The following is a 17,694-nucleotide window of genomic DNA, read 5'->3' on the forward strand; positions in this document are numbered from 1 at the left end:
GCGGGGCGAGGCGAGGGCTGGGCCAGCCCTGGCGCCGGAGGTCAGGGGCGGGGCCAGCCCGGGGAGTGGGCGGTCGTGGGCGGGGCCAGTTCGGGGCGTGAGGGGTCGGGGGCGGGGCCGGATCTTGGTCGTGGCTGTTTGGGGGCGGGGCCAGACCACTGGGTGTGGCGATCGGGGGCGTGGCCATCTCGGGGCGTGGGCGGTCGGGGGCGGGGCCGACCGCCCTGGACCCGGGACTGGCCGCCTCTGCCGGGACACTGAGGTGGGCGTCGGGCTGGTTCCCAGCTCCGGCCCAGCGCCGAGCCGCGCTTTCTCTCCCGCGTTCCCAGGCGTCCGGAAGGGAGGGTCCCCGCGAGTCCGCCTCTCCGCCAGTCCCGAGTCGGAGCAGCCTCGGGACGTCCGGCGGCTCCAGCCGCGTCCCGGGCGCACGGGCCAGGAGAGCGTCGGGGAGCGGAGGGGTGCCACCTACGGGAAGATGAGGAAGCCCGACGGGAAGATCGTTCTTTTGGGGGACATGAACGTGGGCAAGACGTCGCTGCTCCAGAGGTACATGGAGCGGCGCTTCCCGGACACGGTCAGCACGGTGGGCGGCGCCTTCTACCTGAAGCAGTGGCGCTCCTACAACATCTCCATCTGGGACACTGCAGGTGAGGGCGGGGGTCTTCCAGCTGGAGAGAAGCGTCCCCCAGGGCAGGGGTTCCCCAGGGTAGGGTCTCCTGGGGCAGGGGCCCACAGGGCAGGCGTCTGCTGCCCCACGCTGGGTCCCTCCCTTGCTCTGCAGGTGACCCCGTCTTCTGTATCAGGCCCCTTCTCACGGTGTGCGGCCACCCTTGGCCCCTCTCTGTTCCTACTTGACTCCTCTGCTGGTGGGAAAGCTGAGGATTCAGACACTGGGTGCATCTTAGCAACATTCCAGGAAAGCACCCTGGGCCCCAGAGAGAGAACCCGCTGGTGCCTGCGTATGGAGCTCCCAGCCCAGCCCAGCCAGCTGCTGGTAACCGGAGGCACTGAAGCCCTCCCACCAACAGGGTCTCAGCCGCTGTCCACAGCCACCCTGAGGGGTGAGGGGAGCTAGTATAAACTGCCTCTCCTGACAAAAGAGAAAGCAGAGGCCCTGGACCTTCCCCGAGGGCTTAGGTGGGAAGCAGAGCTCAGGTTCCCTCCCTCAGTGCCAGACATGTCTGCATTTTCCACTTATCGTCGCCATCGTCAGGGCTCATGCATGCTATGGGGCTTTGAAGTGATTTTCTGTAGAAGCATTTTGAAGATAGCCATTTGTTTGTGTAAATTCCAGGAGATAGTGGAGGACAGAGGAGCCTGGTGTGCTGCAGTCTATTGGGTCACAAAGAGTCAGAGATGACTTAGCGACTGAACAACAACAATGATTATTTTAAGTATGTGTAGTATATTTGTGTCTTTTCAAAAGTATAATACATCAGAGGATCTTGATTCAACCTTTCAGTTTGTTAACTCTGCGTAATTACACTGACATGAGAGTGTTACAGTAGAGTATATTTTCTTCCCCATGAAAAAGAATAAAATCCCATAAGTAAGTAAGCTGTAAATTAGTATGGTGCGTTTTCATTGGGCTTGACTTTTTAAAGCCTGAAACTTCAAGGTCTGACTTTTTAAATATCTGCACTTTAAGAAGTGACATTTACACTGGAAGTTCCTGGGCAGAATTTAGAAGTTGCCAACTTGGGCGCACCAGTCTGCTGAATAAGCAAGAATATAACTCATCCTCTATTTAAAACTGAATTAATGATGGCTGCTTTCCAATGTCTACCCCTCCTCCCTCCCTCTTGCTTTCTCTTGGCTGTCTTTTTTGTTGTTAGGGTTGTTAACATCTTGACTAATTTATCTGCAAACATGCTGTGAAATGCAGCTGTCTCCCAGGTACAAGTGTACCTCCCTTGCTGTGTTCTCTGCCTCCAGGCTGCAGAGTGAAGTTCCTCTGAGATCCTTTCCTTAGCTGACTCTCCACCACTAAGCATTTGGTAGCGATGGAACCAGGGCTGTAGAAATCAGACCAAGTTAACATAACTCGTCTGCGTGTTCTGTACGAGGCTGGTCCCAAGACCCCTTTGGTTGGCTGACTGGACCTCACTGTGCCCTTGGTTTACCCAAGGGTAGTCCAGGATTGGTGCTGGGGGACCCAATCCCAGAACCCTGCTGTGGCCACCATTGGAAGCTTCTACCACATGCGGGGTGGTTCTGGAACAGGAGCTGACTGTTTGGTGTCAGAGCAGGCATCTTGGCAGTCAAGGCTCGAAGACGGAATGTTGATCAGCCACTTTCTTCTTTGGTGCTGTGGACATGTTGCAGCCGGAATCTTTACTGTCAGAGGATTTTGTAATAAGGCTGATGAGATGTCCTTGGTGTCTGGTTGGGCTCCCCGGGGGCAGCGACTCATTTCCTGGCTGCCTGGGAAACCCACCTTCTTCCCGGAACCCCAAGTGTGACCTCAGCCGGGCCCCCGGAGCAGTGGAATGCCGGGATCTGTGGGCACATCTCTGACCTCCAGTGTACACGTGTTCAGGGCGCCCGGAGCTGGGAGCCAGCGGTCACACAGGTCACCTCTGTGCCTGTGGGGTTAGGGAGACTTGGAGGGAGAAGGCACGTATGACTTTTTGCCTTTTAGATAATCCTTGTTGGAAATGCAAAAGTTGAACTTTCAGGGAAAGTGAAAAAGTGAAGTTGCTCAGTCGTGTCTGACTCTTTGCGACCCCAAGGATGGTAGCCTACCAGGCTCCTCCGTCCATGGAATTTTCCAGGCAAGAATACTGGAGTGGGTTGCCATTTCCTTCTCCAGGGGATCTTCCCAACCCAGGGATCGAACCCAGGTCTCCCGCACTGCAGGCAGACACTTTACCATCTGAGCCACAAGCCCCTCTTTTTTCCTTCTCTTGCCTTGCCCTTAAAGTTTCTTTAGATCCCACTCTGCCTTCTAAGTTACTTTCATTTTAATTTGTGTAACTGAGGCAGAAGGGTGAGGACCGGCTAGAGGATGCCTGTTTTTTATCACCATTCTTGGTCACGTGGGGTGGGCGGGTGCTGAATAATAAAACTGATAGTGAGGCGTCAGAGTTCCTGTTCCACTCTTGGCACGTCCTTCCGGACAGCAGTGCCTGCTGGCAGCCTCAGGCTGCCAGCGGAGGGGTGGGTGGAGCAGAGTGGGGAGAGGAGATTTGCTGGGTGGTTATCAGCTGGCACGGGGCTCCTCTGGAGGGAGTGGCACCGTCGAGATGGGGCTGGAGCTGATGGAGGTCGTGTGGGGCCGGGCTTTGTGCAGGGTCGGTACTCGGCGGGCTCCAGTTCCAGCCGAGGGGGAGAGGCAGACAAGGAAACGCATGAATCCGTGTCGTATCGCATCATTGTCCGGGAGAAACTGCAGCAGGGCAATGGGAAAGTGTGCCCAAGTAGACCCCCACCATACGCCAGGGCTGACCCCATCAGAGCCCAGGGCAGATCTATCACCAGACCCCAGGGCAGGCCACATCAGAGCCCAGGGCAGACCAGACCCCAGGGCAGACCACATCAGACCCCACCAGACCCCAAGGCAGGGCAGACCCCACCAGACCCCAGGACAGACCCCGTCAGACCCCAGGGCAGACCCCGTCAGACCCCAGGGCAGACCCCGCCGGACCCCAGGGCAGACCCCGCCGGACCCCAGGGCAGACCCCGCCGGACCCCAGGGCAGACCCCGTCGGACCACAGGGCAGACTCTACCAGACCCCAGGGCAGACCCCGTCGGACCCCAGGGCAGACCCCACCAGACCCCAGGACAGACCCCGCCGGACCCCAGGGCAGACCCCGCCGGACCCCAGGGCAGACCCCGCCGGACCCCAGGGCAGACCCCGCCAGAGCCCAGGGCAGACCCCGTCGGAGCAGGGTCCTGTGCCCCCTCGTTAGCTCTCCTTCTCCTTCCCCAGGCCGTGGGGTGGGTGATAGCTGACTCCTGTTTGCATCTGAAGAGCTTTTGTGCACAAATCCGCTTTACTCCAGCTTCTAGTGACACACACGCGGGTTTCCACCTGGGAGGCCCTGCAGCGCCCTTGACATCCAGGGCCTGCCTGTCGTCTGTTCGTGCAGACCAGGGTTCTCTAAGACGACCGGCTCTTCTCTTCCGTGTTCCCGACTTCCTTCTGAGCACTGGCCGAGTAGTTAACATCTGCATTTCTAACTGTCCACTCAAAGGTAGGCTTCCCAGGTGGCTCTGGTGGTAAAGAACCCGTCTGCCAGTGCAGGAGACATAGGAGACTTGGTTCAAGCCCTGGGTCGGGAAGATCTCCTGGAGCAGGAAATGGCGACCCACTCCAGTATTCTTGCCTGGAGAATCTGATGACAGGGAAGCCCGGCGGGCTACAGTCCGTTGGGTCACAGAGAGTCAGACATGACTGAGCAAACACGTTCAAGGCGATCTAGGCCCTTCCCACCACATTCCCAAGTTCTCCCAGGCTCCGTGATTGCCCAATTCCAAAACCACTTCGACATTCGACATTTGTTACAGCGGCCTCCCACTCCCAGTATCACTTTTGGTTTCCTGCTGCTGTTGTAACAAATGACCACAGACTTAGTGGCTTAGAAGAGCAGGTGCGTCCCCAGCAGGTCTCACCGGTTAGGATCCATGCGTTAGGAAGACTGTTCCTCTCCGAGGCTCCAGGAAGGACTCTCTTCCCTGCCTTCCTGCCCCCGGAGCCTGCCTGCACCCACGGCTTCTTCCTCCTCCATCTTCGAGCCGGCACGTCTGCCGGGGCCCTTCTCTCCTTATGTCCCTCGAACCCTGGCTGTCATGCCCCCTCCCATATTCGGAGGACTCTGTGATTACCCTGGGCTTGTCCTGGTCATCCAGGGGCGTCTCCTCATTTAGGGTCGGCCGGTGGGCCGTTTGGATTAGTACATTTAATACGGCGTGTTCACGGGCACCAGGCCTGAAGATGTCTTGGTGGGGGTGGGGCGGGCATTCTGCCTACAACAGCCGCTGACCACACGTGTGATTGCGGGGCTGTGTCTCCTCTCCCCGCGTTTTCCTCCTCTATCAAAGGGGGGCAGCTGTAGTTGCTGCTGGGAATCCACCTGCTAATATGGGTCGTATGCTCTGAGCAGTACTGGGAAGGAGGAAGCTTTGTGTTTTGCTTAATAAGCATCTCCCAGCCCTGGGTGCTCACAACCACGATGACCACCGGCAAATCTGTCACAGCAGGACAAGAGAGGCTTGGATGGGTCCCCAAGAAATGATTCTTCAGGAAGTGGAAAGCTCCAGGAAGGGGGGCTCCGGAGCAGTTGGGTTAAGGGCTTTCTCTTAAGCAGCTTAAGGGTACACCTGGAGAGGATGCTGGAGTTCAGGCGTGTGAAGTCGTGGTGCCTGGGGGAGGGGGTGTCCTTGCTCGCACCGTGAACTTAGGGAGGAGGTCTGGGCTGCTGTGGAGGACCCGGGCCTCGGTCCTGTGAACAGCCGTGCTGTCCCGGGGGGTCCCGGGAGGCACCGAGTGCAGAGGCCAGGTGAAGTGGACGGTCCATCCAAGGACCACGAGCCCCTCTCTAGGCAGCTGCTCCTGGATCGGGGGGGAGTGGGGGGACACTCTGCAGGAAGAGGGAATCCTGGAGAAGTGCTGTTTTTGACGGGGTGGCAGAGCTGCAGATCCCCGGTGCTTTGGCCTGGCCTGCGAGGACTGTGTGTTTAACCTCGAGAGGCTGGGGCAGAAGTGGGTAGACAGCCCGTGCGAACTGTGCGTGCAGCCAGCGGGCGGAGGGCTCCGATTGTAGCTGCCTCTCTTGGCAGCTGAGTGCTTTTGAGGTCCTGATCTGACAAGCAGGATGGGTGTGACAGGGATGGACGACCCCTCCTTTCTGCAGGTTGGGGTGCTCACCTGGGCCTCACTCTCCCCTACGCCCCCCGGCGTTTTACAGCAGTAGGGCCTAGTGGCTGCAGCAGAGGCCATACAGCACCGGAAAACTCGTGTTCAGTCCGGCCCTTTGCGGAAATAGCTTGCTGACTCCTGGTTTAGGTCCCATGAAAAGGAGAATCCTTTTCTAAAAGTCTTTTCTGCCGTTGTTCCCTTGGCAAAACTCTGTGAGCCTTTGCCCTGCTTCTTTGTGTACTAAGGTCTGTCTAGTCAAGGCTATGGTTTCTCCAGTGGTCACATATGGATGTGAGAGTTGGACTGTAAAGAAAGCTGAGCACTGAAGAATTGATGCTTTTGAACTGTGGTGTTGGAGAAGACTCTTGAGAGTCCCTTGGACTGCAAGGAGATTCAGCCAGTCCATCCTAAAGGAGATCAGTCCTGGGTGTTCATTGGAAGGGCTGATGATGAAGCTGAAACTCCAATACTTTGGCCACCTGATGCAAAGAGCTGATTCATTGGAAAAGACCCTGATGCTGGGAAAGATTGAAGGTGGGAGGAGAAGGGGACGACAGAGGATGAGATGGTTGGAAGGCATCACTGACTTGATGGACATAGGTTTGAGTAAACTCCAGGAGACGGTGATGGACAGGGAAGCCTGGCATGCTGTGGTTCATGAGGTCACAAAGAGTCGGACACGACTGAGTGACTGAACTGAACTTTCTCTAGTTGTAGAAACTTTCCAAAGAGTTCAGCATTTAGGAAAGAGTTCAGGAACTGAGGGGACCCCTGATTCAGTTAAACTGGACAAGCAGCTCTCAGATTTCCCCTGGGGGTCCACCTGGAGCTGTACTGGGTGAGGGTGGGGTCTGGGTTTAAGATCAGCACGGGCTCCTCCTGGGAAAATGTTCTTGGAAATCTTAGATTTGGGATCTGGAAGCTAAGCATGTAAAGTCTGTGTTGTAGGTGGTCCACATCTTTGTGGGTGGTCCACGTCTTTGTGGGTGGCCCACATCTTTATAGATGGTCCACATCTTTGTGGGTGGTCCATGTCTGTATGGGTGGTCCATGTCTTTGTGAGTGGGTCAGCATCCTTGTAGGTGGTCCACACTTTGTGGATGGCTCACGTCTTTGTGGGTGGCCCACGTCTTTATAGATGGTCCACATCTTTGTGGGTGGTCCATCCATGTCTTTGTGGGTGGTCCATGTCTTTGTGAGTGGGTCAGCATCCTTGTGGGTGGTCCACACTTTGTGGATGGCTCACGTCTTTGTGGGTGGCCCACGTCTTTGTGGGTGGCCCACATCCTTATAGATGTTCCACATCTTTGTGGGTGGTCCACGTCTTTGTGGGTTGGTCACATCTTTAGTACCAATGAAGACTCTGAATGGGTACCCTCTGGGGTCAAGGTGTCATTTGCAGAATTCATCTGCTTTCTTGAGAAAGTCAGTGGATGGATATGAATGTGGGTTTTAAGATAGGTGGAAGAGAATCAGCAGCCTGGGCTCGGCGGGATGCACAAAGCGCCCTTGTGCCGAGAGATCTGAGGACAGAGGCTGCCTGTGTGCGGCTGCCTGTGCTGGCAGGTCAGCCCGGAGGCCCCTGGAGGAGGCACCGGGAACTATGGGGTGGGCGGGGAGAGGTATTTAAGGCTCGCGAGTGGGCTTGGATTCTGGAGACTTTAGCTAACTGAGGCCCACCGCATTTGTGAGCTAACACCTGAATCGCATTTAATGTCTCTGGACAATAACTCCATGCTTCGTTATCTTTAAGTTCGTGGGAAAAATAGAAACTATGATCCCTAATGGAACTTGCCCTTCTCGCTTCGTTGAGACTTCGCAGAACTTCCCTCCTTGCGAAAAGGAAATTTCACACCCATGTACACGCATGTACACAGGTGTTTTTTTTCCTGGGACGAGGCTTCGTCACGCATGTGATTTGATGACAGACCCTCGCGGCTCCTTCCTCCTCCTCCTCCTCTTTTGGAGACGGGTCCTCAGAGCGGCCCCGACACCCTGGGAGCTCGTCGCAGACGCCCCGTCTTTGCTCCCCTCTTCAGTTTGCCGCGGCCCCTCCTTCTCTGGGATTGTCCCCGCTCCTGGCGACGCCCAGCGTGAGTTGTGTCCAGTACCTCTCGCAGCCGTGGTGGATGGTGGAGCGGACTTCTCCTTCGTGCAGACCGTGCCGCCGCGTGACCTCGTCTCCCTAACTGAGCTTCGCCTTCTCTCTGATGGCAGAGTGGTCAGGGTCGCCTGGTCTGAAATGCGGAGAGGAAGCAGAATGGACGTGCACAGGGCCGCCGGGACCTGTGGGCACCCGACCCGACGTTGCCTCGATGGGGGCGGGGAAGGAGGGGAGACGCGGGGTTGGGGCTGACAGAGGACCAGCAGGAGTAACGCCCAAAAACTTTCCAAATCCGGTAGCACTCATAAACCTGCAGATTCCAGAAGCTGAGAGAATCACAATCAGGGAAAACCCAGAGAGACCCAGGCAAGGCTCACTATTATGAAACTCCGAAAACTAAACGGCAAGGAACGCATCTTTTTTTTTCCCCAGCCGCTCCGTGTGGCGTGTGGGATCTGATCTGATCCACGCAGGGTGTGGAGTCTTACCACTGGGCTACCAGGGAAGTCCCAGGAAAATATTCTGAAGCAGCAAGTGGGGGAAAGAAAAGAGTATAATGACAACAGATAACTGACTCATCAGAAACCAAGGCGGCCAGAAGGAAGTGGCGTGGTACTTTCCAAGTGCTGAAAACAGATGAAGACTATTTTTTTTTTTTAATTTCAATTTTAATTTATTTGTTTACTTCTGGCTGTGCTTGGCTCTTCGTTGCTGTGCGGGCTTCCTGTATTGGGGTGATCAAGGGCTACTCTCTCGTGGGGGTTCTCGTGGGGGTTCTCATTGTGGTGGTTTTTGCGGCGGAGCACGGGCTCTTGGGTGTGTGGGCTGGGGTGTGGTTGTAATTGTGGAGTGTGGACTCAGTAGCTATGGCTTAGTTGCTCCTTGGTGTATGGAATCTCCCTGGACCAGGGATCAAACCTGTGCCCCTTGCATTGGCAGGCAGATCCTTAAGCCTCTACACCACCAAGGATGTCTGATGAAGACTATTGACCTACAATTTTTGTTCATCTTCACAAAAAGTGAGTCCGGAAACAAGTGCTATACCTTGACTCAGACTTTTTCACTTCTTTTGTTCTTTAAATGACAGTATGATGCTATTTAGTATACAATTGCATGTTTAATATGCTATCTAGGTATAGCACCTACACCTAGGTATAGCACCAGGTATAAACACCTGGGAGGTGTTTTTTCCTCCACATGAAATGTAAAAGCTTTTGGCTTTGTAACTTAAAAATTGGGAACAATATGTGCCTATATAATAGTTTTTGCTTTTTTGGTAGATTATCTTGGTTTAAGTAAGGTTTACTGAATGTTTGCACATAGGCAGTAAAATTCACCCTGGTCTTTCAGTGCATGGTGAGGAGTTCTGACAGATACAACTGTGTAAGAAGCACAACCAAGACACAAGCCATTTTCATCTTTTTAAAAAAGATCCCTGGTCCCTCAGCATCACCCCTCTGCTCACCACAGCCCCCGGCCCCAGTCTGATTTCTGTCCTTAGCGTGATCTTTTCTGGGCTCATGTGGGATGGAGGGTTTTGAGTCTGGTTCCTTCTGCTTACTGCGTTTAAGTTTCACCTGTGTTGTTGTCTGTGTTCAGTCCTGTTAGTCGCTGAGTAAAGTTCCACTGTGGACTTCCCCGCTGGCTCTGGTGCCTGCCATGCGGGAGACTTGGGAGACGTGGGTTCGATCCCTGGCTCAGGAGGATCCCCTGGAGAAGGAAATGGCAACCTGCTCCAGTATCCTTGCCTGGAAAATCCCACGGACAGAGGAGCCTGGTGGGCTACAGTCCGTGGGCTCACGAGGAGTCAGACGCGACTGATTAAAGCACCACCACCAAAGTCCCATTGTGTGGATGCACCCCGTCCGTCAGCGAAGGATATTTGGGTTGTTTTCGGTTTTTTGTGATTATGAATAAAGCCGCTGTGAACACCGTGTAGAGGGTTTTGTGGGAACGTGAATTTTCACCTCCCGGGTCAGCCAGCGAGGAGTAGGACTCCTGGGCTTTCCGGTCAGTGCATCTTGAAGACCAGCCTGACACTGCCCCGTTAGTTAAAAAGAGAGTTTTTTTTAACTTCCATGTGTTGAGAGACTCAGGTTTCCATGTAGAGACTTGGGGAATATTCTGGGGAGAGAACTCAGTAGTTTAGCTCTTGGACACTTTTCTGAAGAACATGGTCTGTTTCTTGTTTTCCTTAGCTGACTTTATGGAGGCACATGTGGTTAATTCTGCAATGGAAATTTTGTTTCTTTCTCTGCCAGGATCACAGAAATGCTGGAACGGCAGGGTGCTTGGAGAGAGGCACTGGGAATAAGACCCACATTATAAGGTTTTAATCTTGGTTGTTGCTTGGCCGTAAAACAGACACATTTAGTGGCTCTGTCTCATGCGCAGAGCCCTTTAGAAGCAAGCTCACTCGTGGGGCCTGGGGACGGCTTACCCCCTTGTTCCCTGTGACAAATCTCTTCCAACCAGCCTTCAAAACCAGCTCTTCTCTGAGACCTGCCTTCCTTCTCAGCCCCAGCGAACCCAGACCCACACACTTACTTGAGTGTTTCTATTCCAAGAGAAGGCCTGCTGAGTGTGTATCTCCTACAGAGCGTTTCGTAAACCCTGGTTGACTTGTCCTGGGCCCTGAGAGGAAGTGGGCGTGAACTGGCGCTGCTCTCGGCGCGGCCTCGGGCCTCTGACATTGCTCAGCCACCCCCCTGCTTGGTTTCCCGTTCTTTGGGCTCACGTGGCCTGGGACCTGTGAGCAAAGCGGCGCTTAGCTTTGACCTGACAGCGTTTGCTCGTGGCAGAAACGAGGCTGGTGGGAGCAGCGCCGGAGCGCCCTCCGCTCTGGAAAGGCTTCGGGTCCGAGTGCAGCCAGCATGCTGGGTCCCGCATCGCAGGCCACGGAGTCTGCTGTAATCCTGTCGGGCCAGAGCGGGGTTCAAAGGTGTGCTTCTGCAGCTTCTTCCTCTTTCAGATGAAGAGACAAGACTCTGAAAGTTATTTGTCCAACGTCCGAGCAGAAGAAGGGCCAGAGCCGGGGTCTTGCGATGCCTTAACCAAAGTCTCTGCACTGTTAACACCTTATTTCACGCTGCTGTTCCCTCCATCACGGATGCTTCCTTCATCTTTAGGGGCGTCTGTGCTCTGACCTCCTCCCCCGCTGCTGTCCGCTCAGAAATCAGGGTGGTGTCCCAAGGAGAGCTGGCTTGGGAAGTGTTTTCTCCGGGCGTCCGGGTTGCTGGCTCGCGGCCCCGTCCTCCCTGGCCCCCCACCAGTGTGAGTAGCAGGGGTGCCCTTGGCTTCTCGTGTGCCAGGCACCACGCAGAGTGCTGCTGGGGCCTCTTCTCATTTCCCGCAGCGGCGTTGTGGGGCTGGCATCTCACCACCGCTTCTCCCAGACCAGGAGGCTCAGGGCCATATGGCGCGGGGCGCTGGGGGCCCGGATTTGAGGTCGGCGTCTCGTCACGTGTAGTGGGCTCCTTTGCACCTGTCCGGGCACCACGCGGGCACCCTCCGCGTGCAGAGCGCTCCCCCCACCTGCTGCCCAGGGGACGCTGCCCACAGAGACCCGGGTGAGGTGCCGCCTGGCTGCCTCACACCTGGGCAGCCCCCAGACAGAGCAGGCCAGCTGGAACAGCACAGCGGGCGGCCGATGGGAAGGGACCCAGCCCTGCGCCCCTCGCCCGGACGGCCTGCTGCTAGATGACCGCTGATTGGCGTCTACATTTACAGCTTTAAGAAAACAGTTACTGATTCACTGTGGCTGTGCTGGGTCCTCACTGCCGTGCGGGCTCTTCCCTGGCTGCCTGGGGGCCACTCTCCAGGTGCGCTGCTTGCGCCGCTCGCTGTGGGCCGTCTCCTGTTGCAGAGCCCGGGCCCTCGGTGCTCAGTCTGCGGTACTTGCAGCACGTGGGCTCAATAGCGCAGGTGCTCAGGCTTGGCTGCCCCAAGGCCGGGGGGGGGGGGGTTCCTCCTGACCCAGGGATCAAACTGATGTCCCCTGAATCGGCTGGCGGATTCTTGAACGCTGACCCACCGGGGAAGTCCTCCATTTACGACTTTCGATTGCTGTGGCCTGCATTAGAAGTTTCGATTTCCGGTTTATAATTTCTCACCTACTTTTGGAAAGAGGGTGCGGGGCTGGGACCTCGCTTTTCCCCTTCGGTGCCAGATATGCGTTCAGTTCCCGTTGTTGAAGGGCCACTTGTGTTTCCACGCATGCCCGCACCCAGGGGTCCGAGGCCCCGTGTCTTGGAGCAGAGGCCTGGCTGAGGGGAGCGGGCTGAGCCAGGCCTGCAGCGTGGGGGTGTCCGCGCTGTGTCCAGGGGAGGGGCGGGCTGCGCGAGGGGACCCAGAGCCCGCCGTCTGCCAGGGCGTTGGTTGAGAAGAATACGTTCTGTGTGTTTTTCTGGTTGGAGGAACAAAAGAGCCTTTCTTTCTGAGATGCTCCCACGTCTGTCTGTAAAACTAGTGTTTCCGCGGGGGGTGGCCATCGGGAGGGTGAAGGCCGCGGGCAGGGGTGGGCAGGGCGGGCGGCCTCCCGGGCCCAGGCCTCCCCGGTCCCCCCCGACCTGAGGGCCCCAGGTTTCCTCTGTCCCCCGACTCAGCGGCAGCTGTGTTTGTCTTCTGGTAAGAGCTGCAGTAGCTGCCTGTCATCCACGTTGTGAGACTTCACCAGGGGCCTTGGAAGAACTTGGAAGAAGCCTGTTTCCAGGCCGCTCTGAAGAACTTCCCCAGGAGTGGCTGGGCTGGGCGTGTCTTCGAAGACTCCTGGGTTCCGAGTCTCCCTTATGGTCTTGCTTTCCTCACTCAAGCAGGTGGATTTGTTCCTGGGACGTGAGAACACGGGGGAGTGCTGTAAGTTCGTGTTTTCCTCCATCTCTAAAAATCAGAGGTGCCCTCGTTACACGTGTGGCCAAATGCACAGTGACTGAACGTTAAATTGCCAGAATCTTATCAAAAGTCCTCAGCCACGAGAATTTCCAGATACAACATTTTCTTGAAAGACTAAGATGAGATAGTAATGAAATTTAGCTCTTGAAGGTGGTTTTGTGTGATGCTGAACTAGTCCATCAAATAATACTCCAGATTAGAATTGTGGTGGTATCTAATCTTTTATTCTGCCTTGAATTGAAAACTTTTAAAGCAGTATTTATTGGCTCAAAGAATGCAGTGTTCAGAACCCTAATTGGAAAAGATGCATGTACCCCAACGTTCACAGCACTATTTACAGTACGATAGCAAAGACGCGGAAGCAGCCTGAGTGTCCGTCAACAGATGATGGATGAGTGGATAAGGAAGATGTGGTGTTTACACACACCATGGGATCCTGCGCAGCCATAGAGAAGAATGAAATAATGCTATTTGCAACAACATCAATAAACCCCAAGGACGGAGGAGCTTGGTGGGCTACAGTCCATGGGGTTGCTGAGTAGGACACGACTGAGCGACTTCACTTTCACTTTTCACTTTCATACACTGGAGAGGGAAATGGCAGCCCACTCCAGTGTTCTTGCTTGCAGAATCCCAGGGACGGGGGAGCCTGGTGGGCTGCCGTCTGTGGGGTCGCACAGAGTTGGACATGACTGAAGTGACTTAGCAGCAGCAGCAGCAGCAATGGGTTTGGAAGGTATTATGCTAAGTGAAATGTCAGAGAAAGACAAATACTGTATGATATCACTTACATGTGGAGTCTAAAACTGTAACAGACTAGTGAATATAACAAAAAAAGAAGCAGGCTCACAGAGAACAAACTAGCGTCACCAGTGGGGAGAGGGTGATCGTTTGCATCTCCTCGAGAATCTCTTTTGTTCTGAGTCACAGCTGAGGTGCTGACCTGGATTTGAAAGTGAATGTTCAGGTGTGGAGAATAAATTGCGTGGTGAGTTGGTAACACCGTCGGCAGAGATGGATAAACACACGGCCCTTCAGGGATCTTGCACAAAATGAGCCACGGTCTCTACAACGTCCCCAAGACGCGGCTCCAGCACCGATTTTAGCCAGATGGTAGCTGCTGCTTCGGAAGCACTGAACGCCAGGGCTGGGCCTCAACTCTGTGTGTGCCGTGTGTGTTGTAACTCTGGGGCCCCTCATCAGACCGGGAGGCAGTGAGGTGGGCTTCACTGGTGGGGGTCTGAGTCGGGCGAAGTGGTCAGCGTTTATGCGCTTGGTCAGCAAGCCAGCCCTGTGGTCTGAGATGCGCTCACACAGACGGGGCAGCTGTCCGGCTATCTCCACCTGCCTTGGGGACGGATGGCGGGGCCGAGTCTGCCCTTCCCCGATCTCAGGTGCGGTCCCTGAAGACAGGGAGGGCGGGGTGCGGGGATGCTCTGTGGCTGGCCGGCCCCGCAGCTTCGTTGGTGGTGGGTTTCTGAGGAGCCCGGGTGCTGCAGAAGGCTGGGCCTTAGGCTCCGAGGGTGCGTCTTGCCCCATCGGAGGCCGCGAGTCACTGTCTCCTCAGAATATCTGACCCCCTCACTGTGCCCCTTCTTACCTGCCTTTGTCGTCTCTCTGGGGGTGGGCATTTCATCTTCCTCCTTGGCTGACCCTCAGCTTCTGGGCTCATCCAGCTCCAAGGAGCCCTGGGTGGCACCTCAGCCACTGTCTCAGCAGAGTGGCCTCAGGTCCCTCCTGGCCCTGTCTGGTCCCTCCTGGCCCCTCCTGGCCCCTCCTGGTCGCTCCTGGCCCCGTCTGGTCCCTCCTGGCCCCTCCTGGCCCCATCTGGTCCCTCCTGGCCCCTCCTGGCCCCGTCTGGTCCCTCCTGGCCCCTCCTGGCCCCGTCTGGTCCCTCCTGGCCCCGTCTGGTCACTCCTGGCCCCTCCTGGCCCCTCCTGGCCCTGTCTGGTCCCTCCTGGTCCCTCCTGGCCCCTTCTGGCCCTGTCTGGTCACTCCTGGCCCCTCCTGGCCCGTCCTGGCCCCGTCTGGTCCCTCCTGGCCCCTCCTGGCCCCGTCTGGTCCCTCCTGGCCCCGTCTGGTCACTCCTGGCCCCTCCTGGCCCCGTCTGGTCCCTCCTGGCCCCTCCTGGTCCCTCCTGGCCCCTCCTGGCCCCGTCTGGCCCCTCCTGGCCCTTCCTGGCCCTGTCTGGCCCCTCGTGGCCCTGTCTGGCCCCTCCTGGCCCCGTCTGGCCCCTCCTAGCCCCTCCTGGTCCCTCCTGGCCCCGTCTGGTTCCTCCTGGCCCCTCCTGGCCCTTCCTGGCCTGTCCTGGCCCTGTCTGGCCCCTCCTGGCCCTTCCTGGCCCCTCCTGGCCCTGTCTGGCCCCTCGTGGCCCTGTCTGGCCCCTCCTGGTCCCTCCCAGCCCCTCCTGGCCCCGTCTGGTTCCTCCTGGCCCCTCCTGGCCCCTCCTGGTCCCTCCTGGCCCTCCTGGCCCTGTCTGGCCCCTCCTGGCCTGTCCTGGCCCCATCTGGTCCCTCCTGGCCCCGTCCTGGCCCTGTCTGGTCCCTCCTGGTCCCTCCTGGCCCTCCTGGCCCTGTCTGGCCCCTCCTGGCCTGTCCTGGCCCCGTCTGGTTCCTTCTGGCCCCGTCTGGCCCGTCCTGGCCCTGTCTGGTCCCTCCTGGCCCCTCCTGGCCCCTCCTGGCCCCGTCTGGCCCCTCCTGGCCCCGTCTGGTCCCTCTTGGCCCCGTCTGGCCCCGTCTGGCCCCGTCTGGTCCCGTCTGGTCCCTGCTGGCCCCTCCTGGCTTCAGGTCTGATGGGCACGGGGTGAGCACAGTCTGGACCCGCCTCTCACCGGTTCGGTCCACACTCTTTTTGAGCACCTCCTGCGAACTGGACACAGTGCTGAGCCCGGGGGACCACAGTGAAGAAGGCAGGTGGCCTCTCGTCCTGGAGTGAACTTGGGTCAAGTTGCTGGTGACAGACCCAGCCTGTGTGATTGGTGCCCTAAAGAAAAGGTGTGGGTGACTGGGGACATCACTGGGGACTTGAGGTAGATTTGGGGGGATGCGGTAGTCACTATTCCATGTGGAGAAGCAGTTTGTCTGTGTCTGCACAAGACTTGACCATCCCTGCTGTTCCCTGCGTGTTCCTGTTCGCCGCCCCCCGCCCCCGGGGTCCCCGCGTCTGGGCCCCTGATCGCCTGTGCCCTCTTGACCCTTGAGCTGCTTAGGTCACCGGTCTGGCTCCCTCAGTAAGTGAGATAACGGAGGCCTTGAACATGTCTTTATTTTGTGTCTGTTGGAGAGTCGTGATCTTGCCCTTTCTCGAAAATTGTCTTTAACAGGAGTTGGGTGGAATTGTTTGAAAAATGCTTGACCAAGTCTCATTCCTGTTCTAACAGAATTCAGTGTCCCCTTCCCCACGTTAGCACTCTTGTCATCGGGCATTTCCTCACCTAGCAGGTGTTCACGCCCCTGTCGCGGTTACTGGCCGCTTGCTTCCCGGGCGTTCTCGAGCAGCTGTGTGCTCTGGCCTCTGCTTTGAGATCTGTAGAGCTGTGCCACTAACTGTGTGTGGGGGTGAGGTGCCTGCATGTGCATGCAGGTATACGTGTACATGTGTATGCACGTGTGTTGTACAAGTGCGTGTGTGTATGAGTGTGCAGGTAGGTAAACGTGTGTGTGGGTGCATGGAGGTAGACATGTACATGTGTGCATATATGTTGTACACACATGCATGTGTATGAATGTGCGGGTAGGCATACACGTGTGTGCATGCATGTTGTACACATGCACACGTGTGCAGGCAGGTAAACGGGTGTGTGTGCATGTGTGTGCAGGCAGGTATACGATGTGTGTCCGCATGTGCATGTATGTGCCGTATGTGTGCACACATGTCTAGCTTGCCACTCCGCCCGGCGCCCGCAGCGACCCCTCGGCCAGGGCTGGCTCTGAGCCTTCCGAGGGGCGCCGGCCGGCTGGGTGAGAGGAACGAGACTCCGTGACTCCAGGAACCAGGGACTGAGGGGCGGTTCTTCCTGTCTGACTGGCCGCTGGTGCTGAGAACGGGCAGGTCAGCGTGAACGGAGGCTGTTTCTAACTGAGACTGCAGCTCTTCGGCGGGCTCCTGTTTCAGGGCGGCCTCACGCGGCGTGGCGCTGGGCTCGTCCCACACAGCCCGGGCGGAGTGAGGCCACCGCACTCCCACTCTTCAGAGCCTGCTGAGCTGTTGTTTCCCGGATCGGCACCTTTTCTGCAGCAGCGTAAGAGTTTGTTCCGAACGTCACTAGTTCCCAGTCTGATGGACAGCCTGGCAGCTCGAGTGAGACCTGCCGCTGTGCCCGGGCCCTGAGGCCAGGGGCGGTGAGCTCCGGGGTTTACAGTCACCCCGCCCCTCAAGGGAGCCCGGGGGTGGGGGTGCGGCCGCGCAGACCTTCCAGGCCAGAATCTGCATCTCAGCAGGTCACCCGCAAGTCAGGGTCCAGGTCAGGAGCCTGGGCTTGCTCAGCCTTGGGCAGATGAGTTGTGGGCGTCCAGGGCAAGGGTCAGGTCACTGGCGCTTTCTGGCGCTGTTTGCACATGCAGTTCTATCATCTATTTATCATCTTTCTACCTAGCATGACCTATCCGTCATCTTTCTTATCTGTCATCTGTCTGCCAGTTTTTAACCACGTGGAATTTTTTGTGATGAAATACATGTAAAATCTAGCATTTCACTCATTCTTGTGTATAGCCTGGTGGCATTAAGCTCATTATTGTTATTGTGTGACAGTCAGCACTACTATCTCCAGAACTTTCTCATCTTCCAACTGAAGCTCAGTCCCCATTAAACACAAACCTGACCCCCTGCCCTTCACCCCCC

At 56.8% G+C, this 17,694-nt stretch overlaps 1 protein-coding gene across 2 annotated transcripts in view; it reads left to right on the forward strand.

Annotated features, from left to right (window-relative positions):
- Nucleotides 1-213: 213 nt before the first annotated feature.
- Nucleotides 214-17,694, forward strand: part of RAB20 (RAB20, member RAS oncogene family) — a 30,638-nt gene continuing 13,157 nt past the window's right edge. The window contains exon 1 of one of the 2 annotated variants that reach the window (XM_043478326.1): nt 214-647. In XM_043478326.1, coding sequence (XP_043334261.1) covers nt 476-647 — 172 coding nt within the window. In that variant the 5' untranslated portion in view covers nt 214-475. Of the gene's footprint in view, nt 648-12,542; nt 12,820-17,694 lie in introns of those variants that run through there. The other variant, XM_043478327.1, reaches the window with a different exon arrangement.

Source organism: Cervus canadensis, chromosome 9 (assembly GCF_019320065.1).
Source record: "Cervus canadensis isolate Bull #8, Minnesota chromosome 9, ASM1932006v1, whole genome shotgun sequence".
Taxonomy (NCBI): domain Eukaryota; kingdom Metazoa; phylum Chordata; class Mammalia; order Artiodactyla; family Cervidae; genus Cervus; species Cervus canadensis.